General features: G+C 47.6%; 1 protein-coding gene across 2 annotated transcripts in view; it reads left to right on the top strand.

The window, feature by feature from the left end:
- The window catches only part of MROH1 (maestro heat like repeat family member 1), a 2,508,022-nt gene that overhangs the window by 1,203,945 nt on the left and 1,277,214 nt on the right, over positions 1-26,863 (top strand). For both annotated transcript variants that reach the window (XM_085604508.1, XM_085604507.1), the window contains exon 21: positions 14,579-14,701. In XM_085604508.1, coding sequence (XP_085460634.1) covers positions 14,579-14,701 — 123 coding nt within the window. The remainder of the gene's footprint in view (positions 1-14,578; positions 14,702-26,863) is intronic.

Raw genomic sequence — 26,863 nt, 5'->3', positions numbered from 1 at the left:
ACCAGTTACCATATCATAAAGAAGTCTTATACTTACCTTTGAACTTCAACAAAAAGCATTATTCGACTGTCATGGCAGCTCGTTGGCAGAACATCAAGGAATTAAACAAACTAAGGAACCAGACGGTTCTTGTGGCCAAATCTGACTAAAAATTTTCATCAGTATATAGAGGATTATCAGACTTGTGCATGTGGAAAATCTGACAGATGAGCTCCTCAGGGTCTACTTCAGCCTATGCCAATACCCCCTCGTCCTTACCACAATGGTACAATGGATTTAATTGTAGATCTATAGTCAAGGCTATAACTCAAATCTACGTAATGGTGGATGGTTTCACTAAAATGGCACACTTTGTAGCTCTAAAAGGAATCCCCCCATGCAAAATAATTGGCAACTCAAATTAGTTTGCATGTGGTGAGGACTCGCGGTATTCCAAAAATCATAATTTCAGATCGAGGTTCCCAATTTCTGTCCCATTTCGGGAAGGCCTTCGCTAATGGTTTGGGGGCAGAAACCAGGTATTCTACTAGTTACCTCCCAGAAACTGACAGACAATCTGAAAGAACCAACCAAGAACTAGAAAAGTACTTGAGACAATTCCTGCTAGATCAAGAAGAAGATTGGCCAGATATCCTTTGGATGGCTAAATTCGCACATAACAATGCAAGAAATACTTCTACTGGATATTCCCTTTTTTTTTTTTTTTTTATTATGGTAAACACCCAAATTCCACAGTAAGAATTCAAGAAGTTGTAGTTCTGGCAGTGAAAGACTTCAACATTTGTCAGATATACATGGATCAGCCACTAATAATTTAGATCGAGCCTAGGAATGCTAGAAGTTTCAAGCAGAAAAGAAAACCAGAGCCAACTTTCCAGAAAGGAGATCAGGTTTGGTCGAGTACTAAGCACTTGAGTTTGAGAGGAAATCGGAAATTCCAACCATATTTTATCGGTCCATACTCGGAGGAAGATGCAACAAAGCAACTAACATATAAAATAAAATACCACCACACACATTTGAGAATCTCTCAACCTCATAAGCCTATCTTGATAGATGGAGAAGAGGAGTCTAGACTCAAAAAGAGTTTGTGGTAAAATGTACTACTTGTGAATTAAAAAGGTTTTGGCCCAGAAGGAAGATCTTGGGAGATGCAAACCGATAAAATCCTTTCATAGTCAATACCCCCTCAAACCATGACCGGAAGGACCATCCTTGCAGAGGGGTACGGTCAGGGTTCATTGTAAAACATTTGTCCTTTCCACAAAGAACATTTGTACAATCTTGAGCAAGCAGAACCTAAAAATCCGGCGGCAGCAAGATGTTGTAAACTGCCCACCTGGTGCTCTAAGTGACGCTGAAGAAGCAGGATATTGGAGGCTTCATTCAATCGGCCACGCAATCAAAGGACCGAGGCAGCATTGATCGAAGGCTGCAGGTCTAGTGTTACCCTCGTGGCGTCCTCGCAAGAGTTCCAGAGAAGCAGTGAAGCGCGCGCGTAACTGCTGGTGCTGCGCACTTCACCTCAAAACTCTTCAAGGTAGCGTAGTGAATTCTGCATGTGCGTGATAGTCCGCCAGCATTAGGGTAGTGTCTTTATAGTGCGCAAGTTTAGTTTTTAGCATTAGAATAGTCTCTCGCAAGAGCAGGTCAGTCAGTTTTCTTTAAAGAGTCAGACGCATCGGTTGGAGAAGTTTTTGCCGAACAAGACATCTATAGGGCAAGAACATTTAAGTGATTTTGGCGGCTGACAACAGAAGAAAGTGAAGTTTCTTACCTGAAATTCTGGAGCTTGTATGAGTGATTTCCTGATCTCTTGTACCAGGAACACGCAAGTAGCAATCTAATACAAGGAATGAAAGGAATAACATTCTAAACTTTAAGTTCTTGCATAGAATAAAATTAATTAATGAGATGTTTGCAAGCAAGAAATTACCTAAGTGTAATTTGAAAAGTGGATTGGAAAAGAAAAGTCACAGTTGGTGCATCAAACCACGTAATATTAGAGTATAGAACAAATAACCTCTTCCCAAGAAACTATAGATGAAAACTTAAAGACCTTAGTCTAGTGGGTAGGTGCACAGAACAAGAATACTCATAAATCAATATATGTAGAAGTTACCAAGTGAGGTTGGGGAATGGAAGGGGGAATAACAATTGCACTTGTGTGTTCACAGTTTATTCAGCGGTGAAGCAGGAGACCTAGATGAGGCAGTCTCTTCTTTATCCCCATCACCCCCTTTTTAGGTCACCCAACATTCTCTTTATTGGAGTTGGGTGAAGTGTGAGAGGGGAGCTGGGATTAGCGCATCGTTCTGCTCCTGTGTGGGTTGAAGTTTACTTGTGAGTACCTCGTTCTGACTCCTGCATTAAGATCTGCTATGCATTGGCCAAGAAACAACCCCCTGACTCATTCTGCCAGAGCTAAGGCTGCAACCACTGTTGGCCCTTCAAATTCCTGTCCTGAATATCTGTCAGGCAGCAGCATGGGTATCGTTGCACATATTTACCAAACACAACTTTCTAGACTGTCAGGTTCATTGTGATGGCCACTTTGCACTCATTCGGTCATATAGGTCTTTTTGATTTAGAACTGGATTCGCAGTGCCTCTTCTGGGGAAGGCATTGCTTTGGTATCTATGTTCTAAGGTATGGAATTGGTGGTTAGAAGTCCCAAGCAGATAAACAAGTTATTTACCTTCGGTAATGCCTTATCTGGTAGAGACTATATCTAGCCACAGATTTCTTTCCGACCTTCCCGTCCTCCCCGCTCTGATTTTAGTATCAGGGACACTCTTTTCAGCCACTTAGTTTTCATTCACCAGTGGTAAATTTTCTTCATAGCTCTGCGCTCCTTGTTTGGAAAGTTATAAAAGTAACATCAGCGTCTGGGATGGCTCCTATATAGGTACCTCCCATGTCACTTTCGGCGTGACTGATGCGGAATCAACCGACTCCACGTTGCAGCACGGAGGGTACTGCTCAAAAATCTTCCAGATTCAGTCTGATGCCTAGTAAGGAATCTACAGCTAAATAGAGACTAAATAAGGTGTTACCGAAGTTACTTGTTCTTTAAAGACCTTGATGAGAGCATATCGACAGTGGCGGGGTGCTGGGCATCTTCAAGGTGGCCATGGGCCTTGGTGTTAACTGGTAGAAATCTGGCCTGTTCTCCCTGAACCCCAATTTCCCTGCACATCACATAGCTGTGGAAGGACACCTAGTCATTTGGTAGTCCTCGACCTTTAGATATCTGGATATCAATGTGTAGACTTACTTGAGAGCAACCTGATGAGGGTAGTATCCTTTCTCAAAGCCCAGATTTAATTCTGTAGGTCTCTTCTACAGACATTTTAAGGCTAAGTAGTACTCACCAATATAGTAATATTTCTGAGGTTACTCTGTTACTTAAAAGCGAATACAAGGAGATGATGGACGGAGCGCTAAAACTTTTCAGACACTCACCCCCAGTCACAGATCTGGGTTCAAACCATTAAAAAAAAAAAAAAACTTATTGAGTTTCAGAAAACATACATTCAATCCTGTAGCCCTCGTATGCGCAAGGAAGAAAGTTAGCATACAGTACTATAGATAACATGACAAGCAGGGCACAAAGTTGCATCCAGCCCCCTACCAGGTACTCGTGATGCAGCTCAGTCCGTCAGCATCCTTGACCCAGTCCAATGTTATGAAGCTACAAAAAGAACCCCTGATCCTCTCCCACCCCTCTACTCCAACACCCAAAACACCCCCAACAGAGCCCACCCACCCAAGCATGTTGCCAGTTACTGTGGATCTGGGTTCAATCCATCATCGTTCTTTAGCTCGCTTCACCACCCCAGTTCAGACCCGGCTATATGCAATTCAGTCTTGACCCTGTGCCTCATGGGAACATTGAGACCAAACTGCCAAGCCAGGTATTCCCTTGAAAGGAAACAATCATCCTGGGACTGGTTTCTGGGTAACACCACTCATCAGCCAGGTTCCGTTGAATCCAGTGGCAACGGGAGCAAGGGACCCACATCTGGGCATACCCTGCCAACTTATGGCGAACAAAGAAAACACAAGGAGATGATGTACGGAGTGCTGAAACTTTTCAGACACTCACCCCCTGTCACAGATCTGGGTTGAATCCATCATCGTTCTTTAGCTCACTTCGCCACCCTAGTTCAGACCCAGCTTTATGCAAATCGGTCCGGTCCCAGGATGCCTGTTTGAGCCGTTTGGTCTACCAGCAGCCTATTCCTCAATCACAGCTTCTTTGCTGTAGTGTTAGTTTCCATATGAGGCCTAATGGATACAGAGCCTCTCACTCATCCGCTACCCCAAACATTGTTTATCATTGGATTCTGGGCAGTCTGCAAACCCTTTAGCAGAGATCTGTACTAAATTGGAAGTTCATGTGGGCTGCCTTTTTGTCCAGAAATAATAGGAGGAGGACAAGATCTCTCACAGTGCTAGATTCCAATATCTCCAGCACAATATCATTCACCGTACATATCTGACCCCTGCGAGGTAAGGAAAAATTATCACAACTGCTAGTTTGACATGTCCTCGTAGCCTTACTCTTGATGAAACACACTTTCTGAAAATACCCCATTGTGGATGCATACTGAAGGGAGATCTGGATTGATAACCCTGTCTGGCTGTTAAGAACTTCACAGTCAGGAGTGCTGCATATTAAGTGTGTACAGGTGTCCCAAGTTTAGCAAAGTAGTGAGCAGGATTTTAGATCTGGCTTTTTTCCTGGCCAGACGCTCGATCACATTGAAATGGAAGACTTCTTCCCTGACTGAAATATCCCACTGGCATGACACCGTGGTTTACTGACAGAAGCTGAGTCACTATAGTTGCGCAGATAAGAAGTGAGGGGATTACACAAGCAGCTTTTTAGTGCTTGTGTAATCCCCTTTTTGATGCTTGAAGCTGGGCCCCTGGTAGTCACTTCTGGACCAAAGCCTAAAGTCCGACACTGGGCAAAGCTCAGTAGATACCAGCCTTCCTCTCTCCAACAAACATTTAGGTAACCATCGGCTGCCTGCCCCCTGGTTTACAGAGAAGCTCAAGATTGAGAAATCCATATGTAAAACTCTGGAAAGGCAGTGAAGGAAACACTACAAGACAGATGCTACAAATAAGGCTCTAAGTGATTATCACACTTTATTCAAAGCTGCTAGTGCTGAGTTTGTGTCTCAGAATATTTCTCAAGAACAGCACTGCCCAAAACCCCTTTTTAAAGTAGGTAAAGAATTATCCAGATCTAACACTCAGACCACCCCTTGCGCTCGAACTGGAACGCAATGTGGGAACCTTGTTCTCTTCTTTGTGGAGAAAGTTGAAAAAATATATTCTGCACTAGCCAATGATAAGTTGCTAAATACCCCACACACTACCAACACTACCCCTACTGTTGCCAGCACGGGAGTGTCTCAGATCCACAATATTGTAAAATCTACCATTAGGCTGTAAGCGAGGTCCCTCTTCGAATTTAGGACCTTTAACCGACTCCTGGCTAGCATTAAATCAGGCTCCCCTTGTGACCTTCTTCCTTTCTCTGTGATGAAACAACTTGAGTCTCCTGTGCTCTTGCTGATCAAGGACCTCCTCATTGCTTCTTTACAAGACGGTTCTTTTCCTCCAGAATGGAAACATGCCATGGTGCTCCCTCTTTTAAAGAAACCCAATGCGGATCCTACTGTGCCAGCGAATTTCCATCCTATCTCGCTGCTCCCGGCCTTCTCCAAGATCCTCGAAAAACATTTTAATTTCCAGTTGACTTTTGTCAAATCTCAGAATATTGTTCACGCCTCTGTCGGGTTTCAGAGCAAGATTCTCCATGGAATCTACTTTACTTGGAGTTACCGAAATGTTGAGACATAATCTGAACCACGGCGATATGGTGGATCTCATTTTACTCGATCTCGGCACCGCTTTTGACACGGTGTCACATACTGTTCTGTTGAAAGCCTTGCATCCCTTGGGCCTCGGAGGCTCTGTCTTACAGTGGCTCTGCCTTACAGTGGCTCTGTTCTTTCTTAGCTGACTGTGTTTGTCTACCTCGGCAAGCTCTAACCTCCATCGATCTCCCTATAGAGTTCCCCAAGGCTTGGTGCTGAGTCCTTTGTTGTTCAATGTTTGTCTGTCCGCTGGTAGGTATTGCCGAAAAGGCGGGGTTGTCCATATTTTTCTACGCTGACGACACACAGATAATCTTTTCCCTCACTTCATCCAAGGGATTTGATTTATCTGCTCTTCATGTTGGTCTGAGATAAAATCGCTTCCTGGATGCAAAACAACTTACTCCTAAGAAAAGAGCAAGATTTCTGGGAATCTCAACACTGGCCTGCCAAAATGGGCACCATACCTCAGCTGGTACATCAAGTTCGCCACCTGGGTTTCATCATTGACGACCACCTGTCAATGAAACAACAAAGCCCTAAGGTGGCCTCAACCTGCTTTACCATTCTAAAATGGTTAAAGAAAATTCTGTGGATGATACCCCTCTGTGCAACGAACTGTGGTCCATGCCCTCATTACGTCCAGGCTTGCTTGATTACGGCAATGTTCTATACCTAGGTTCAAACAAAACTATAGTACAAAGGCTGCAGGTGGTGCAAAACGCAGCTGCCAGGCTACTGTGTCGGGTCTCAAGGACGGTGTCAGCTGCCGACTCTTTGTAATCTTAACTGGCTTAAAGTGGAGAATTGTGTTAAATTTAAAGCCTTGAGCTTTCTGTTTAAAATTAAAACTGGAACAGCTCCACAATACTTGCAATCTTTAATCCAATTTTATACACCTTCTCGTCTTTTGCATTCTGCTAGACAGTCCAAATACGTTCTCCCCAGAATCAAACTCATTAGGATGGGCGGCATGTCCTTTTCCTTTCTGGGACCCTACCTATGGAATTCTCTCCCTATCTCAATACGAGAGGAAACCATTCTTGGAAGTTTCCGTAGAAGAGTGAAGACATAGCTATTTAATCAGTAACTCACTACTTTTTTATCCTTTCTAACTGGTCAGCGCTGGGAAACCTCTTGGGGTAGCTGTGCGCCTTACAAGGCTAAATAACATAACATAACAACAAGAGCTGATATTTACTTAAGAAAATCTATGCGAGGAATGACGCAAGACCCCCCTTGAGAATCTTCTCTCCATCCTCACACACTTGAAATTTACTCTCTACTCCACCAAGTGAGCTGTGCCATACCCTGACCACTGTCCTGCTAGGCATCCCCGGGATTCCAGGTCATGTATTGGCAGGTTGCTGACTTGCCACAAGGGATACTTTCTTATGATATGCAACATAATCTTGCCTGCGCCTTGTCCTAGATTCCCCGTGGGTATCAAACTTGACCAGACTTGTCATAGTTTAGTACTGTCCTGTTGTACATTGTTTAATTGTTTTATACTGCAATATGACAAGCCTTACCACTATTGCTCGGGTTATGCCCCTTTTAAACGCATTATTGCATTCAACTACGAATATGGCCACATCTGCTACATCATGATGTTCAAGAGTGTCGAAGCAACTGAGTTTATATTATGCGCCTGCAATGTTCAATTTATTGCTTTTGTGTCTTTAATACACAAAACATCTCAATAAAGTGGTGTTTAAAAAAAAGAAATTTTAAATACTGCTATAGTATTCAAGATAGGCAGACAAGGTTAATGGAAAACAAGTGCACTTTAACACATAAACTGTCATTTTATCAGTTGAGGCAAACAGATTGTTGCGTAGTATTGCTATCGTCAAATTAAACAGACGGTTCTGAAGTAATTGATATAAAGCATTGAGAAAAATAGACAAATTATCTTGAAAGATGTAGTGGTACAAGAGACTTGGGTTTGGTTGTTAAAACAGTGATAAACAAAAATCCAGCTCTTTCTTGCCACTGATTGCAGCAAGTTAACTGAGCTGCTTCCAACCAGTTATTGAATGTATATATATTTTTCTGATGGATACATCTGCCTGTGGATTCCTCACCTTTTGAATTTCCTCTGCGCCAGCATACCGCGGAAACTTTTTCCTAGATCTCAACGCTGACTAGGTCGTCACAATGCCACGGCTCCACTTGCGACTCCGCATGACGTCACCGGAGCCATAAGAGCCTCGTCGGCGTGATGGGACTCTCCTTACTGTTTCGAGTTACTTTGTATTTCTCGGTTTCAACTGTAGCTTTACGATGACCACGTCGAGAAAGCAGGATTCAAGCCCTGTCGAGAGTGTGGGGGTCACATGTTCATCATTGACCCCCATGGGGGTTGTTTGTGGTGTTTGTCGTCGGACCACAAAGTGGAGGGCTGTTCATGCTGTCGCAAGATGAACCCAAAGGCCTTGAAAGAACGTGAGGCCAAGCTCTTCATGGCTATAGCAAGAAAGGAGAAGATGGGTTGGAAAAGGTCGAAGTCAAAGTCATCGACTTCGCATGCTTTGAAGTCGAGGAAGCACAAAAAGAAGAGGAGGCATGGCTCTCGGCTTCGTTCATTGAAGGGAAAGGCTTCAAGATCACCTTCTCCGGCTCCTCGACGTCGACAAATGGACTTTGTGTCTCCTTCGCCATCTCCTCAGGTGACTCTGGTACATTCTCCGTCAACTAAAGGTACTCCGGCGCGGTCGCCGACGCCGAGGGGCTCTCCGGATTCGGAGGGCTTACCAGCTCAGGATGAACCTTCTCCTGGGCACGAGACTGTGCCTGTGCTCCGGCTGTTCCGATGTTGGAGGTTCCTCGTGTAGATACTGATTCGGCTCCGTATCCTCCATTTCCTGGACCGGGTTCAGATCCTATGCATTTTTTAAATGCTATGTATGGCATGTTTGCCAAGGCAGCTTACCCCTACGGTGCACCTTTGGGTCCCTTGGGTCCGCTGGCCTTCAATTTGGGCATGCCTCAACATTATGCCCAGGCACCCTTTGTGCCTTTTATGCCGACTGCGCCGTCATGGCAGTTTCCGGCTCCGAGGTTTTTGACACCATATACACACTCCCCTGTGCAGTCTGGTGGACCTTTCTCTCGGCTTCGTATGGTGCCGGTTCCTGCATCGGATCCTCCTTCGACGCCGGCTCCGGAGCTGTCCGCGTTCGAGGATAGAGGCACAGATACTGTTGGAGAAAGAACAGTATCAAAGAGAAGAGGTTGAAGAAGGTGAGATTGAGGAGTCTGTCGACGATTTCGAGGGGCTCCAGGAGGCTAGTGGCCTGGACACCTCTCCAGAGTGGGAACTTTGTTCTTCAAGGGCCTCACCACCCTAAGAGGTGGGTCCCTATTATACAGTTATTAGAAAGGCCGCAGAGCTTTTGGACTTGCAATAGCCTACCGCAGAGTACAAACCAAATTTGCTCACAGAGGTTTTGCATTCTCAGTCTTCGATAATTGAGCCACTGTTGCCGTTTAATGAGGCTTTAACTGAGCCTATCCTGGAAGTGTGGCGTAAACCTCTCTGCTCCTGCTGTGTCAAAATCTGTGGCAAGGAGATACAGGTCTGCTCCAGGATACCCTGCCTTTCTCTTTTCTCATCCGTCCCCTGCAAGTTTGGTGGTACAGGCGTCCTGTTCTAAACAGTCTACAGGTGCATTTCCTCAAGCTCCTGCTGACAGGGACTCTATAAAGTTGGAGCAATCAGCTAAGAAAGTATTTTCTTCTAGCATGGCGCTAAAGTCAACCAATGCTATTTGTTTGCTGGGAAGATGAATACACGCCTTGATGGATTCTCCTAAACAATTAGCACCCAAGCTGCCTGATGAGGAGCGTGGTAATTTTATTGAGGTTCTGACTGCTGCACAGACTGCAGCTCGTCAGGTGATACAGTCTGGTCTTGACACGGCTGATTCGGTGGCCAGGGTTATGAGTTCCTCCTTAGTTACCAGGAGACAGGCTTGGCTCAGATCCTATGGGTTTTCTCTAGATGTGCAGGCTACCCTTCTTGATCTGCCTTTTGATGGATCAAAACCTTTCGGAGAGAAGGCTGATTCTGCGCTTCAGAGATTCATGGATAGCAAGGCCACAGCAAATTCCTTAGGCTTGCAAACTCAGTCAAGGGGGTTTGGATGTAGGAAGTATCGAGGATTTGGAAGGTCTTCCTTTCGTAGCCTACGACAGCCTCAGCAACAACAGCAGCAAAACCCTTTTTATAAAGCCTACAGAGGGAGAAACGGGGGTCGCCAACGTGGATCGGCCCGTCAACTCTCCTCCTCCTCTACCTCCCCTACTCCCCTTGGTAACGCAGGAAAGCAAACTCCGATCCCCCATTCTGGAACATGTGGGTCCTGTGGGGGGTCGGCTGTCCCACTTTCTACAGGATTTTAATTCTTGTAGAGAATGGGTACGCCCTTCCCTTTCAGGAATTCCCTCCTCCTTACCCTTCTTGTCAAGGTTTCTGTTCGGAAGATCATTTGCTTCTTCTCCAGAAGGAGGTCCTTGCCTTATTGCAAAGAAATGCGATAGAGGTGGTCCTGGAGCAGGAAAGGGGTCAGGGATGCTACTCCCAGTATTTCCTGATTCCCAAAAAGGATGGCAGGTTACGTCCGGTTTTGGACCTCAGCGTCTTTAATTTTTACCTCAAACAGGAGAAATTCAAGATGCTGACCCTTGCTCAGGTTCTTCTGGTGCTGCAGCAAGAGGTCTAGATGGTGTCGATCGATTTACAGGATGCGTATTTTCACATCCCCATCCTGAAGTCGCACAGGAAGCATCTCCGTTTCACGGTAGGATCACCGCACTACCAGTTTGCGGTCCTCCCGTTTGATCTTACTACTGCACCTCGAGTCTTCACAAAGGTGATGGCAGTGGTGGCAGCTCATCTCAGGAGGTCAGGGATTCCTGTTTTCCCTTATCTGGACGACTTGCTGCTCAAAGCGGAGTCACCAGAGATGGTGCTTCATCATCTGCGAGTAACAGCTCAGCTGTTGTTCAACTTGGGCTTTTCAATAAATGTGCACAAATCTCACCTGGTGCCCTCTCAGCACACACCTGTTCTTAGGGGCGGTACTGGATACTACTGTGTTTTCCACCTCCACAAGGAATTCTCGACATTCAGGAGATGATTCCTTTGTTTCATGATGGAGCGGTTGTTCCGGTCCTGATGGACCTACGCTGTTCGCTTCCTGCATACTGTTGGTCAGTCATGCACGCTGGAACATGAGGGCACTCCAGTGGTGCCTCCACAGGCAGTGGTATCAACACAACCGAGATCTCAGGGAGTCAGTCAGAATCTCCAGAGACGCTGAAGCGAAGCTGACTTGGTGGAGCGTGCAGGGCAACCTGTCTCAAGGGAAGCCCTTTCGGCCTCCTCCGCCGGTGGCCACAGCGATCACGCATGCCTTCACTCTAGGGTGGGGTGCTCATCTGGGGGATCTGGAGGTCAAAGGTCTTTGGTCTCCAGAGGAAAGGTTGCTTCACATCCACCTTCTAGAATTGTGGGCGATACGTTTGGCACTAAAGGCGTTCCTTCCTTCCCTTCGCGGTCAGCCGGTTCAGGTCCTGACAGACAACACTACCACGATGTGGTACATCAACAAACAGGGAGGTGTAGGGTTGTATCGTCTGTCGAGAGGCTCTACGACTCTGGTCCTGGGCTCAAAACCATCAGATTTGTGTGTTTGCAAATCATCTAGCCGGTGTGTTGAATGTTCGTGCAAACAGTCTCGGACGGCATTACTCGGCCGATCACGAGTGGCGGCTTCATCCGGAGGTGGTCCATCGCATCTTCGAGATGTGGGGATCCCCTCTGTTGGACCTGTTTGCCACTCACGAGAATGCGCACTGCCCGTTGTTCTGCAGTCTCCAGTTTCCAATGAAGGGGGCACTGGGGGACGTGTTTCAGATGTATTGGAGTTCACAGCTCCTTTACGCGTTTCCTCCCATACCCTTGATTCCTCTGGTTCTGAGGAAGTTTCGCCAAGTCCGGGCCCAAGTTATATTGATCGCTCCGGATTGGCCAAGAAGGGTGTGGTACACAGATCTACTTCACCTCTTATCGCACCCTCCGCTCCGTCTCCCTCTCAGGGCAGACCTCGTCTCGCAGTTGCAGGGGCAAGTTCTACACCCCCACCTCCAGAGCCTTTCACCTTCATGCCTGGAGATTGAACGGGGCAACCGGAGTTCCTTCTCTCTCCCGCCGGATGTGGTGGACGTTATTTTATCATCCAGGTGACACTCCACTAAGTCTATTTACTCCTCCAGATGGTCTAGGTTTGTCAAATGGTGTGGAGAGAGGTCCATTGATCCTTTAAAGGCTTACTTGTCGGGTGTTCTTCAGTTTTCACTTTTCTTGGCTCAGCAGGGTTGTGCTGTGGCCACTGTTAAGGGCTATTTGTCGGCTTTATCGGCGTTTCTTTGTTTGCCGGATCAGCCGTCCTTGTTTAAATCTTCCATTGTTTGGAGATTTATTAAGGGCCTTACCAATAGGTTTCCGTCTTCCCCATTTGTTATGCTACAATGGGATTTACATTTTGTTTTGACTTTCTTAATGGGTTCCCTGTTTGAACCCTTACATAGTTGTCCTTTGAGACTCTTGTCTTTTAAAACGGTCTTTCTTGTGGCTTTACCTCAGCCAGGAGGCTAAGTGAGCTTCAGGCTCTCAGTTCAAAACCCCCGTTTTTGACCATTCATGCTGAAAGGATGGTCCTCAAGACCAGGGCTGCTTTTCTGCCTAAGTTGGTTACTCCCTTCCATCTAGGGCAGGCCATTACACTTCCTGTGTTCTATCCTCCCCCTCACCCTTCCAAGGAGGAGGAGAGACTTCATTGTCTGGATCCTAAAAGAGCAGTTAGCTTTTATTTGGATAGGACTAAAGACTTGCAATTGGACGATCAGCTCTTTGTTGGCTACGTTGGACGCATGAAGGGCAAGGCTGTGCACAAGTGCACTCTTTCCAGATGGATCATCTTGTGCATCAAGATCTGCTATGCCCTGGCTGGTAAGGAACCGCCTGAAGGTATTAGAGCTCTTGCCACCAGAGCCAAGTCATCCACCTCGGCTTTGGCCAGAGGTGTTCCAGTAGTGGACATTTGTAAGGCTGCGACTTGGGCCTCCCTCCACACTTTCGCAAAGCATTATTGCTTGGATTCCGAAATGAATGGGGAGGGCCATTTTGCATGCTCTGTCCTGCAGGACTTTATGGTATAAAAGGGTGGACACCCTCCTCCGGGAGAGGGACTGCTGTGGGATTCTATTCAAAAGGTGAGGAATCCACAGGCAGATGTATCCATCAGAAGAACAAGTTACTTACCTTCGGTAACGCTTTTTCTGGTGGATCCAGTATCTGCCTGTGGATTCCTCACTGACCCACCCTCCTCCCCGAAGTCCTCCCTTGTATACCTTAAAAGTGCTATTGTTTAACATGTTTGTTTTGCATTGTCTCTTCTATCTGCTTTTGTGTGGGTTATAGGAAATGCTTTTATTTTTTGTCTTTCCTTTTAATTTTACACTGTGTGTAATTGTATGAATATTGTGTACTGTGTATACTTTGAATCTATTGTCGGTCCACCTGTTTGCCTCAGAAAAAATGGGTGTAACTCACTTCATTACGCTGACGAGGCTCTATTATGGCTCCGGTAACGTCATGCTGAGTCGGGAGCGGAGCCGTGGCATTGTGACGACCTCTTCGGCGTGAAGAGCTAGGAAAAAGTTTCCGCGGAATGCTGGCCCAGGGGATTTTCAAAAGGTGAGGAATCCACATGCAGATATCCATCACAAAAACTTGTTCTTTTGTGCGATTACTTAAAACCATTGAAACAGTAAAAACAACAATGTCAGATTTCACCATGTTGAAAGACCATGATTAAGATTAAAGTCAAAAACCTTTACAGAAATAAAACAATAATAATAAAATGTTCCGAGTTAAAAGCCGTGGTTATATACCGAGGTTTGCAGTTTGTTTTTGACGTTCTGAGGTTGTTAAAAGGGTCAGTTGGGCTCAAAGGGTCAAAGACTACAGGGCTAAAAAAGCAAGATTGATGGCAATGTGTGAAGCCCACAATGTACACATGTTGCTCTCCTGAGCAGCATATTCGGGGACCACTGGATATGAAATGAGGCTCACAACAGCTGGAGCGGGCAACGTGCAAAATTACCAGTGGGTGAGGTGGCTCTCTTGGGTACTGAATCAGTAGTGACTGACTCTTAGTTGCCTGATGTGAGAGCCTAGTTGGACAGCTAAGAACTCGTGTTTAGCATTTTTTCCTCTATGCCCATAAATTGAACAAGACAGCAGCCTATCTGGGCATCCCCTTCTTCGAAGCTTGCTTTCACTGCCTGCCTAAATGTTCTCATCCCCTTGATCTTTAGGGCATGTTTTAATAGAAGTCTGTGTTCCTTGTTTAGTCTCCTGCATATGCACAGTAAATGTAGCACATCCTCTTTTGATTCTCCACATAGTCAACAGATGGTTGTTTTCTGTGGTCGTTTCCATGGATGCAGATGGAGCAATGATGGTAGAATGCCCAGCCGCAGATAAAGATATTTTTCCTTTGTAGCTTTTGTCAGTTATTGAATGTAGGGTTCTAATTGGAGTATAAGGGGTATCATGAGATGTAAAAAAATGGAGTGACTTCACTGTTTTTAATTTTACTTTTTTACAGGGTCTCGCCTCTGCATTTGGGATCTGCTCAGTCACTCACTTGGATGTAACATTATCAAAACTGGAAGAGTTCCTTAAATCGGATGTATTGAAGAAGTACATGGGCCTTTTTAATATTTTTAAGGTACATGCACTAAAGTGTTACTTTCATTCAGCTTTTAGAGTTGTAGGCAATATTTGTTTCTTTATTGTTCCATGGTTTCTAATATATTCAATTACTTCGGCTATTGGTTTACAACTTAAATATCCTGTTAGTATCATTTGGCACTATCACTGTGTACCCAGTGGGCATTTTACAAAGCATATATAAAAAAACAGGATATGCTTTAATTTTTGAAAAGGAGTAATAAATGTTTCAAACAGCTATACTGGTCAGTATTTAAAATTAGAAGCTAGATCACTAGATTAACCTAGTGATCTCAAAAACATTTTAAACGTTTATTATTTTCATCATGTGTAACAAACATTGCATTGTCTAGAAACCATAAATGTTACAGGCTTTCATCTTACATTGTGTTCTCTTTGCAACATCAAAAAGAAACAGCTTGAGGGGAGTCAGGTGGCACCGCACAGCGTCAGTTGCAATATACCCAGCAAACATACGCCTCGCTTTTGATGGACGAGGCGAGGCAGGCATGGTTAGCTACGAGGAGCCGGGTTTATCAGTGGGGGGACAAATCGGGGACAATGCTTTATAGGCTGTGTCAGGGGCAGCATCAGGCACAGACCCTCCCGGGGATCACAGATAGAGAGGGGCGCGTGCTAACAGACCCTGGCGCCTTAGCGGAAAGCTTTGCAGCATATTATGCGGAGTTGTACGGGTCGCGGGAGACCATACCCGGGGGGCTTGTAGATCGGTTCCTCGATGATCTTCCCCCTAGAGCCCTTTCGGATGAGGCGCGTGCAGACTTGGACCGACCGCTGACGGTAGATGAGTTGGAGACGGCATTGGGGAGCTTGTCCCTAGGGAAGGCCCCGGGCCAGAACGGGTTCCCGAGTGAGTTCTTCAGAAAATACTTTATGCAACTGGGGCCCCATTATCATGCGGTGGTGGAGGATGCCTGTGAGCGGGGGGTTTTGCCGGCCGACTGGCGACATGCAGAGATCGTCGTATTCCACAAGCCGGGCCGCCCTCCTGAACAACATGCCTCCTATCGGCCGATTTCCCTTCTTAATGTGGAGGCGAAGATTCTGGCCAAGGCCCTGGCCAACAGGCTCTTGCCATATATTCATACCCTGTCCACCCGGACCAAGCCGGGTTTATGCCACGTAGGGCAACGCGTCACAACATCCGGCGTGCACATGTGGCGATTGCTGCAGTCTAGCGGCGAGAGGCTCGGGCAGCTCTCCTTTTGGCCGACTTGGATAGAGCTTTTGACTCTCTTAGTTGGCGCTATCTCTTTGCCTTGCTGCAACGTCTAAACCTGGGGCCACGGTTCTTATCCTATTTAACGCTTCTGTATGAGGATCTTACGGCCTCGGTTCGGGTGGCAGGGGCGACCTCGGCAAGATTCCCGGTGAACCGGGGGACACGACAGGGCTGTCCCTTGTCGCCTTACCTATTTGCCTTAGCCATGGAACCGCTGGCCTCCTGGGTTCGTATGGATGCGCAATACACAGGGTTTGAGTGGGAACATGGACTCTCGGATCGAATAGCTCTATATGCCGATGTCGTGTTGTTCTTCCTTTCGGATCTGGATAAAACGGGACCGCGGCTGCTCCGCATGATGCAGGTCTTTGGGGAGACGTCGGGACTATACATGAACCCGAGGAAATCCACCCTTTGGGTACTGGGCGGTCGGGACGTACAGGGTGAGTGGACGGCGTCATTACGTGTTGCGGCCGGGGGGCTGCAATATTTGGAGGTCTTCCTGACCGACGTGCCGACGATCGCCTGAAGGCGCAACGTGGTGCCGGTATGGGGGAAAGTATGTCGGGATGTTAAGCTCTGGGCGCATATGCCTCTCACTATCTGTGGCCGCTCTGCCATCTTTAAGATGGTGGCACTGCCTCGACTTCTTTACCAGGTCCAAAACCACCCATATGAGATTCCTCCCAGTTGGTTTCGGAAGGTTAATGCGGTGCTGAGCCAATTTCTGTGGAAAGGGGGTCTGGCCAGGGTATCACTGCGGGTTTGCTTTCTGTCAGTATATGATGGGGGACTGGCTACCTCTGATATCTTATCCTATTATTACGCCTCCCATTTATTGGTCCTAAACAAATGGTGGTATGGAGATAGGGGGGACCCGGCGTATGCGGTGGAGAGGCGTCTCATGGACCCACATACGGTACATACCCTACTTTACGCGACTGCATTGCGAGAGGCACTGCCACCGGTCACTCAGGTGGTGTTTCAGGTGTGGCGCTGGGCTTTATGTCATATTGGCTGGTGGGGCAGGCTTACCCGAGAGACCCCGTTGTGGCAGAATGGGCTGCTCCCTCAGTTGGCGACCCTCTCTGGATTTAGGGGTTGGGACAGAATTGGTATCTCCACGTTGGGATCGGTGGTTAAGGGCTGTGTGATGAAATCCTTTGGGGACTTACAGCATGAGTATCAAATGCCACAGACGCAGTTCTTTAAATACCTCCAGCTGCACCACGCCCTCGCCCCCAGACTGGAGGGTATCCAATCCATCCCTGAATTCAGTCCCCTGGAGGCTAAGGTGTTTATGGGGGATCTCCAAGAAAAGAAAGTCTCTAAAATCTATCAGTCTATGGTGATTCATAGTGCTCCGTCCCTGCAGGGTCTGCGTGAGTGGTGGGAGACGGATGTGGGGCCGTTGGACGAGACGGATTGGAGGGAGGCGCTGGCCTCCCCCCGTGAGGCTAGTATAGCGATCCGACTGCGTCTCGTCCAATTTCGGTATCTACACAGGACTTATTACACACGGCAGCGGCTGTGGCGGGCGGGTCTTATAGCCTCCCCGGACTGCCTTAGGCGTGGGCGAGAGGTGGGGTCTTTGGTGCACACGGTCTGGCACTGCCCTGCAGTGCGCCGGTTTTGGGGGGGGGGGAGTGTTAGGGTGCCTATCGGAGGTGTTGGGCTGGGATCTTCCAGTAGACCCCAAATTGGTGTTGCTCCATATTATGGCCGTTATTGGGGGTAATATCTATAAGCGTCACTTGCTGCTTCTGGGCCTAACGACAGCCAAGCGGGACCTCGCCCGGGCATGGAAGGCCCCGGCGGCTCCCTCTATTAATGTTTCGAAACAAGGTTTAGATTTCAATATGGGTCTGGAGTTGCTGATCTTTAAAGCGCGTGGGTGTCCTCGGAAACACTTCAAGATCTGGAAGCGGTGGGCTGATTATAGGGTCATTTTCCTTGACCCGGTCCCTACGGATGGAGACTTGGGGCCTATTTGAGTGTCAAGTGTGGCGCTGAGTACTAAATGTATAGAGATGGTGCTGGTGGACTCTGGTGGTGGTGCGGTTGGGGGGGGGGTGGTGTTGGGTGTTGGGAAGGGAGGGTTTTTTTTTGACAGATGATGTATGAATAGCTCTCCAATGTTCCTTGTTATGGTAAAAATATCAAGAGCTGTTGCTATTTACTATGTGGCAGATCCCCTGGTTCTACAGGGGCCTGCAGCCTTTGCCTTCTTGATTAATAAAAGTGTTGTTAAAAAAAAAAGAAACAGCTGATGGATAAAACATGGGCACCATACAATGACAGCAAATGTCCATATGTCGAGAATAATGTAAAGGAAACATATTCTAGAATATATGGGGTACAGTTCAGCAGACAGACAGCACGCTGTTACGTACAGCTCATCCAGGCCTCATGCCACAAATTCTCTAGTAGCAGTGGCGGAGCAGGAGACTCCAGAGCATGCAACCACAATACTGAATGGGATATCATGAATCTGTCCTGTAGAGGAAGTCAGTATAGGAGACAGGGAGTGGTGACCTCGCAACACAGTTAAGTATCTGTTTCCAGAGGAGGAGCATCTGGCCCATCCGAGTCTCGCATGAGGTGGTAACTTTGGAGAGGACCCCATATATCCCTGGGCCTAGAGGCTTGTGGGAGTGTTTCTGCATATATGGTCAGGAAAAATTGACAATAGAGCAGATCTCTCAGCCAATCTTTGAACTTCGGAGCTCTCCCTCTGCCCCACCGGTAGGCCACTCTGCGCTTTGCCAGTAGGAATGATACAGCTAGGAATTTGCGGTGTGATTTGGGTATTGGTGCAGTATAGCCTAAGAGCGCCATCAGGGGGTCTCTCGCTAGTGTGCTATTTGTCATTTTCTCAAATGCCGCATAAACCTGTTCCCAGAACTCCTGCACCCTTGGGCATTCCAATGCTAAATGTAGAAATCCAGCTTCTGGTCTCCTACACCTTTTGCATCGGTCATTATCAGACAGTTGGTATCTAAACTTTTTGGCCGGGGTGTAGTACAGACGGTGTAGAAATTTATAGTGTATTACCCGCAGTCTGCAACTGGCAGAAATCTGTGAGGTCTGGAGACAACAGCATGTCCATTGTTCGTCAGTTACTTCCTCCTCCCAATTCTGCGGTCCTGTGCGTTCGGGCTGGACTCGGGTCGCCTATTTGTTGTATGCGTATGTTGTTGTATAGCCTAGACACTAGATGTTTGGCATCCGCTGACCCAAACATTAGGTGCAAGGGGGCGAGGTTCATGGGCTCCCGTGGGAAGTCAGGGATGACCGAACGGATTCCCTGTCTGAGTCAAACATATAAGAAAAAATCTAAAGGCGAAGGCTGAATCCCTTGGAAAAAGTGGTCCGAAGGACGGAACACGCCTTCATGAAAAAGATTGCCCCCATTTAGTGACATTAACCCTTTCGCGCAATTTATGGAAGACTTTCTCCTGCAGTAGTGACACGCAGGGATGATAGGACAGTGGAAGCCTCCAGGAGTATAGCAAGGGGGAATCGAGGAGGTCTGCAATACGGTTGCATGCATCTACCGTGCCTGTGGTAGGTGGTGTCGCGTGAGTCCGAACAGGGGCATGGATAAGACCGGCCAACGGAATAGGGTCAGCAAGCCAACCCTCCGTAGCAACCTGTGGCATGTATCTGGGGGGGGGGTTAATCCAATAATAAGCATAATGTGCCTGTGCACTTAGAAAGTAAACCTCAAAGTCTGGTATATCAAAGCCACCTTGAGTATAGGGATTTGTAAGTATAGACCATTTGAGCCTCGGTTGCTTACCTCCACAAAGAAGTTGTAATAACTCAGTACGCAGAGTTTTAAAGTAAAAGGAACCAGGATGGTAAGGTATGTTCATGAAAAGATATAAAAATTGTGGGAGAACAACCATTTTAATTAAAGAAGCACGGCCTGCAAACTAGAGGGACAGGGATATACAGCGAGTGACATGGCCAGCAAAGCGCGTGATGGCTGTGCCATAGTTTATTTTATTTTTATTTAAACAAACTTTCGCGACACAGCTGTATGCACACAACCCGGAGGCCGGCAGCACCAATTGTAATATTACTTGACTAACAGGACACAGCTTTCATGCCTACAACCCAGCGGGCCGGCAGCGAAGTCAAACATTTGTGTAGTAGCATCTCACTGTCTTTTGATGAGCCTGTCACAGCATATGTCATGAGTTTATACACAATAAAACCTAATTTAACTTACCAGTAACCCCACCCCCCTCTGCCCCCTCCCACCTACCATATTCGAATGGGCTGTAGTGCCACCCTGTGTGTCGTGTGATGCATATTAGTGATGTAGTTGGTCCGATCTTCCATACCCTTTCATGTCACTTGTCCTGGATTTACACCTCTTGTTCCCTTTACCCTAGATCCCAGTCCGATATGGTTAGTGATTACCCCCAGCCCCGGCCGCTCAACCACAGCATATATGCTTAGTTCCTGCATAGGTCTGAACCTCCCACGTCTAGCCAGGTGGCAAATGGTTGCCAAATATCCAAAGGTCTGGATCTGCTAGGCATTAATTCCCAATAATTGGACAGCTGGTCCTTGTAGTATATTACATTATTCAACCATGCTGCTATTGTAGGGGCTTGTCGCTTCTTCCAATTAAGCGCAACCTGCCTTTTAGCTAACGAGCAGCATGGACGTAAGTTTTCGGGCCTTCTGCCACGTAGCCCAGGAGTGCCGTCAGCGTGGATGCCCTTACCTCGGTGTTAGTTATTTGCCTGATATGCCCCAAGACTGCCATCCAAAAGCACTCACCAGGTCTGCAGTACCATGCCAGTTGGGAGAATGTGGCCTCTTGGGCCCCACATCTCCAGCATTTCGTGTCCGGGTAAATGCCCATACGATGCAGTTGGGAGGGCGTCCGGTACAATCTATGTAGAAAGTTAAAATGAATTAGTCTTAGTCTATAATTGGGGGAGAGGTTTTCTAATTGTGAACAGCAATATTGCCATTGTTTTTCCGTGATGGTGAGATTGGAGTCATTCTCCCAATCTGCTCTTGTGGTGCATATGATTAGAGGTCACTCTTTTGTGTTATGCTGTAGATGCGCGTAATCAATTTACGGGGTGAGGGGTTAACCAATATATTCTCTAGTGCAGGAGGCGCTTGTGGAAATGACAAGTATCTAACGCGGCATGCAGCCCTAATCTGATAGTACAACAACATGTCCGATGCCGTGGGTGTATCGGGGTTACACATTTGCTGTAACGACAGAAACGTGTCTCCCGGGAATAGATCGCTGCCCCTTTCCAATGCACGTGCCTTCGCTCTTAATGCAATGGCTTTGTCCATTAATGGAGTTAGTAGCGGGGTACCCCCTATTGGCATGGATGGGGCGTAAAGTTCCTCAAGCTTGGCTCTCCGCGCAATTCCTGTCCATGCCCACCTCATGGTTTCTACTGTGTCAATTTCTGAGTGGGGTCTCTTGTAAGGCTGATAGATTGCTGTGTTTAGAGGCATGGGGGCTACTTTATCTATTTCTACCACCACGTGTGGCTGAAATGGTGTTGGGTGCTGCCAGAAGTGCAAGTACTGCGCTTGTGCGCTGTATGCATAAAGTTCAAAATCGGGAGCTCCCAGTCCTCCTTGAGCAAATGGTAGGGTCAGCAGCTTCCAGGCAGCCATAGGCTGCTTGCCTGCCCACACCAGATCTATCCTATTGGATCTCAGTTTCCGGAAAAAGTGTGTATTCAACTGCATCGGTATGTTTACAAACAAATATAATAGTTTGGGCAGGATTACCATATTGATGATGGATATGCGACCCATCCGTGATAGTGGAAGTTGTCCATCGCTTTATCTTGCTCTCTATCCAGTCCATTACTTTCCCATAGTTCGCAAGCCATATTTCCTGGAGTGATCTGCTCACCCATATTCCCAAATACTTAACTTCACCATTTGCCCACTGAATAGGAAATTCTACGTCCACTGGGGTGGTGTCATCTGTGAGTGGGAAGATCACCGATTTTGACCAGTTTACCTGGATCCCTGTGAGCCCACCATAGCGGACGATCTCTCATTACAGCTACGAAGTTTTCTTTCGGGTATTTAGATATATTATCATATCGTCTGCATACATAGAAATCAACAGTCCCCGAGACGTAAATCCTATGCTCCGCTGCGTATGGTGCTGGCGCAGCCGGACCGCCCGCCAGTGGCGATGGCAAACAACAAGGGCGACAGTGCGCATCTTTGTCTTGTTCCGCTTGTTCCCCTTGTTATGGCAAAAGGCTCCGACATTTGTCCATTAATCTTTACTCGTGCCATAGGGCCTGCTTATAGCATGTATTTGTCGGATGAATAGGGGGCTAAACCCTAAGCGGGGTAGCAGTGTAAACAGGAATCGCCACTCCAGCGAGTCAAATGCCTTCGTGGCGTCTAACAACGTGGCTATTGCTTGAACATGTGGAGCTAAATAATGTAGCAGACCAAACAACGTATGTAAGTTATGGGCTGTTGAGCGACCCGGTGAAACAGCGCTATCTGTGGCAGCATAGGTTGCAGCCGGTTTGCTATGAGTTTGGCGTATATTTTTGCATCTAAATTTATTAGGGAAAGGGGCCGGTACGAATCAGGTGCAGTAGGATCTTTATCTGGCTTCAGCAGGGCGATAATGGTGGCCTCATGTAGGGTGGGAGGGAGGAACCCCGTCTCCACCGCCTCCAGGTATACCTGCAGGAGGCGTGGGGCTATTAAATCAGAATATTCCTTATAAAAGGCTGCAGTCAGCCCGTCCGCTCCCGAAACCTTTCCCGCCGGCATACTTCCAATCACTTGTTTAATATCTTCAACCGTGATGGGGAGCTCCATGTATTGTCTAGCACTGTCACTAAACCACACCAGCGCCATAGTGTCCAAATAGTCTACTATATCAGACTGTGGAGAATTGGACTGGGAAGTATAGAGCTTCTCATAGTATCTGGTCATTGTGGTGAGGATTTTTGGCGGTGTTCTGACCCTTTCACCGTCTTCTGTAGACAGTTCAGTTACATAGTCAGCTCCCTTGGGTGTTCTCAATAGGCCTGCTAACGTTTTCCCGGCCCTATCCCCTTCTCCATATCGTCGCGCCTTAGCATGCTTGTATTAATATGCTGTTTCCCTTTCCGCTTCTGCTTGGAATTCCGACATTTTAGTTCTGATCTGTGCCGCAATAGCCTGGGACGGGGCACGCTCCCTGGCACGTTCAAGCTCACCTATCTCCCTCTCCAGTTTTTGTAGTGTGTTACGTATATCTCTAAGTACCCCTTTCTTGAGCGCTATGCAGTCACCTCGTATTACAGCTTTAAATGCCTCCCAGAGCATGCCCGGGGATTCCACTATACCTTCATTAAATGTAAAATACTCCTCTATCTTTCCCCGTAGTTCTTTGCGGAATACCTGGTCCAGCAGCGCTCCTGAGGGAAATCTCCAACTGAATGGGGTTTGTGAGAAGTTGGCATATGCTGGTCACTAGTTATAGTGGCCACCTTGCACCAGTCCAATTCGACTCTTGGTAGATAGGTTTAAAGACAACCTTTTCAAGAAAGCTATCCTAGCGGTAGCTGTGGAGAGCAGCCTTCATGCTAAGTCTCGGAGGAATGTAAAGCAGCTTGTTTTACCTTATAATCTCTTGAATTACCAAATGAAAAGACACCACACAGGTATATATATCAAATATATATGTATTTATTTCTAAATATACTCTACTAATCTCTTTGAGATTAGAGCCAGGTAAACATTCAAAAGATCAACAGTTCTCAATAAATTAAGCACAAATATGGCTGTAGCCCTAGGGGCGTACCGGACCATATACTAAAATAGTGGTTTAACAAACTCGACTTGCAAAAGCAAGAGGCCTAGGGCCTTGGGAATCGCTGGGGCTTCACTTCTGCAGTGTTAGCAGGTAAGTAATCAGCCCACAGGAGACGCATGCAGTGTCTAAACTCACACGCGGGTTTTCAATGCGTTTCAATGGCAAATGTCGCGGTTTGTATTTTACAGTTCTTGGGCACTTCGCAAACGTCAACAGGCAAGCAACTTACAGGGTAAGTATTTCGAGGGCCAACACACACTTGGGCACCGGAGTGCACGAGTTACCTCACCCAGGGAAGCTGGGTGCATAGGTGTCCTTTGGTGTCGGGTCGCGATGCTGTTTCCAATGGAGATCACTGGATACTTGCTGCTTGTGACGACTGGAGAGGTGTCCGTTCGAATCCGACGACGGATTGGAGTTGCAGAAGACCTAGAAATTGAGGGGACAGCGTTCAGAGTCACTTGCCAGTGACCGGTGGCCAGCAAGATGGATGACCACAGCTGTCGCGTCTCTTCAGGTCGGTGATGGTGTTTTGTCTCTTCGCTCACGAGGTACAGGAAGGCTCGACGATGACCAGCAGCTGGATTCGGGAGGTCCCACGACGTCTGCAGCTGTCGACGGTGTCGGCACCCAGATTGGAGCCAACAAGCCTTGGCAGCCGCAAGTCTCGTGTGGAGTGAAGATTGGCAATGGTGCAGACCAGCAAGGTCTGATGGACTTACCCAGCGAGGGTAAGTGAGGGCAGGCCCAGAGCAACCAGGCGAGCCCTTGGAATCGATGTGGAAGTCTTCAGGTGAGTTACTAGCCAACGGGCAAGCAACCGCGAAGATGCCTTTGCAGGAAAAGTTTAACAGCCCACGGTCACTCGGGACGGGGTAGGCTGCTGAAATTCGGTACTAGACCTGCTAGGGACTTGGACAACAAGTGGTCCAAAGCACAACTTCGTTGGACGTAGTTTAGGGCTTGCACTCTAAATCAGTGCACGGTTCCCTGGTATTGCTGTTCCTCGTCACTCGTGGGGTCCAGATGCCACAGCTTCGCTGGGGACTCAAAATGGCCGTCAAGAGGTCAGGAAATCCGCTTCAGGGGACGCAGGGACTTCGGGCTCCGGCGGGAGCGGTAAAGTTTGCAACCGTTGTAGAGAGTTTTGGTGCCTGCCAAGCAGGGCAGTCACTCCTTGACTCCAAGGGAGATTCTTCAGTCTTCCAGAGATAGTGGAACGTCGAAGGGCCAGGATTCTTCTTAGTTGAGCGTCGTCCAGGTGTAAATCTAAATTGCATTGGCAATGTGTGGTATCTTATAGTGAAGATAGGGGAGGGACTAGCTCTATGACCACTCCTCTAGGAGGGTCAGGGTAGTGGGTGGTTACACCCACTTCCCTTTGTCCTGTTTCGCGCCAGAGCATGGGCAGGTAGCCCCTGAACCGGTTTGAGCTGGCATATGCACAGAGGAGCCTACTGCTCCCCCAGTGCAGGACTTCAAAGCACTCTAAGAGTGCACCCACCCAGCTCCAATAAACTAAATCCTGTCTGGGAGGTGGTGACACCTCCCTGTGACAGGAAACCCTTTGTTGGGCTCCCTCCACTGCGAGTTTCGGTCAGAAGCAGGAGGGCAGCCCGGTGTCTGTGCTGGTGGCATCCATTTTGTGATGCCAGGGCTCTAAAAGATTTCTACCGTGTAGTACAGTGGGTACATGTCGTCCCCTCTAGAAGGGTGGGATCCTACTCCCACACCAGTTACTGGTGTGGGGGTAGGATTCCAAGTTGTTTGACACCAAACACGACATGTTTTGATGCAGTCATTCCAAAGTTAGCATTTACCGCGAGGTTATAATGCACTTAAGAGTATATGGTTTAACCGCATCCACAAACAGCAGCAGGGAATAGACTCTGCCAGCTGCAGAGGGGTCCTGCTCAGGCAGAAGCACCCCCTCACATAGTAAACCAAGCACCCTGCCCTCAGGATTGTTAGGGCCTGCTAGAGGGGTGACTGATAGGTTTATATGTGTGTGTATGGTGAGATATAGGAACCTATACCTCAGTGAGGAGTGCTAACACTACCTCACACAGGCTGCAGTAGCAGGCCTGTGGTGTCAGATTGTGAATGCTTCCCAGGGGTGGCATAATACATGCTGCAGCCCCTGGTAGGCCTGTGAAGTACCAATGCCCTAGGTACCTAAGGTACCATATACTAGGGGCTCACAAGGCACCACAGTATCCAATCACTAGTGCATCTAATATGCACACAAATCATTTAAGGGAGTAAGCAGATAGGCTGGGGTCCTGGATAGCAGGATCCCAGCCAGACTAGTCAAAAACCATTCAAACACCAGGAAAGAAGTGGGGGCAACCATATAGTCAGATTCCACCTTCCTACAGAGTTGTATATGGATCTGGTACTTTAAGTGTCAGTTGTGCAGGTGCATGGTCCGAGAGAGTACGCGGGTGGTGCACCGCTTCAGTGACCCATGTGTGCATGTCTCTGGATAATAGCCAGTAGTCAAGCCTCGACCATGCGCTACGGTGGTGTGACACGCATGTTCCTTCTCTAAGTGTTGGGTGTAGCATTCTCCAGGAGTCCACCAACTCTAGTTCAGACTTAATGTCCTGGAGCATTGCGACTGCTCTCGGATGGTGTTCCCGTGATGATCCCCGCCTATTTACCTACTCCGAGAGGACCACATTGAAATCTCCGCCCCAGAACACCGCAACAGGAGCCGAGGACTGCACCATGTGCCTAATATGTTGAAAGAAGGCCAGAGTATCCGTGTTCGGGCCATATGTGTTTATTATCACCATGGGCGTATTATATAGGGTGCCTTGCAGTAATATATATCGTCCGTCGCTATCTAACAATGTGCTGTGCGTGCGGCACTGCAGTCCCCTTCGTACAAGTATAGCCACTCCCCGTGAGTAGTTGAAGTACCCGCAGTCCACCACCTCACCCCATCTGTTATGTCTAAGCATGCGTACCATATCCCCCGTTAGGTGTGTTTCCTGCAGTAGACATATGTCCACTCCATGTCTAGCGAGGTATGAGTGTACCAGTCTCGCCTTCCAACGGTCATTTAGACCTCTTACATT

This window comes from Triturus cristatus, chromosome 5_1 (assembly GCF_964204655.1).
Source record: "Triturus cristatus chromosome 5_1, aTriCri1.1, whole genome shotgun sequence".
NCBI classification, from domain to species: Eukaryota; Metazoa; Chordata; class Amphibia; order Caudata; family Salamandridae; genus Triturus; species Triturus cristatus.
Note: the sequence above shows the minus strand (reverse complement) of the source record. Positions and strands in the feature narration are given on the sequence as shown.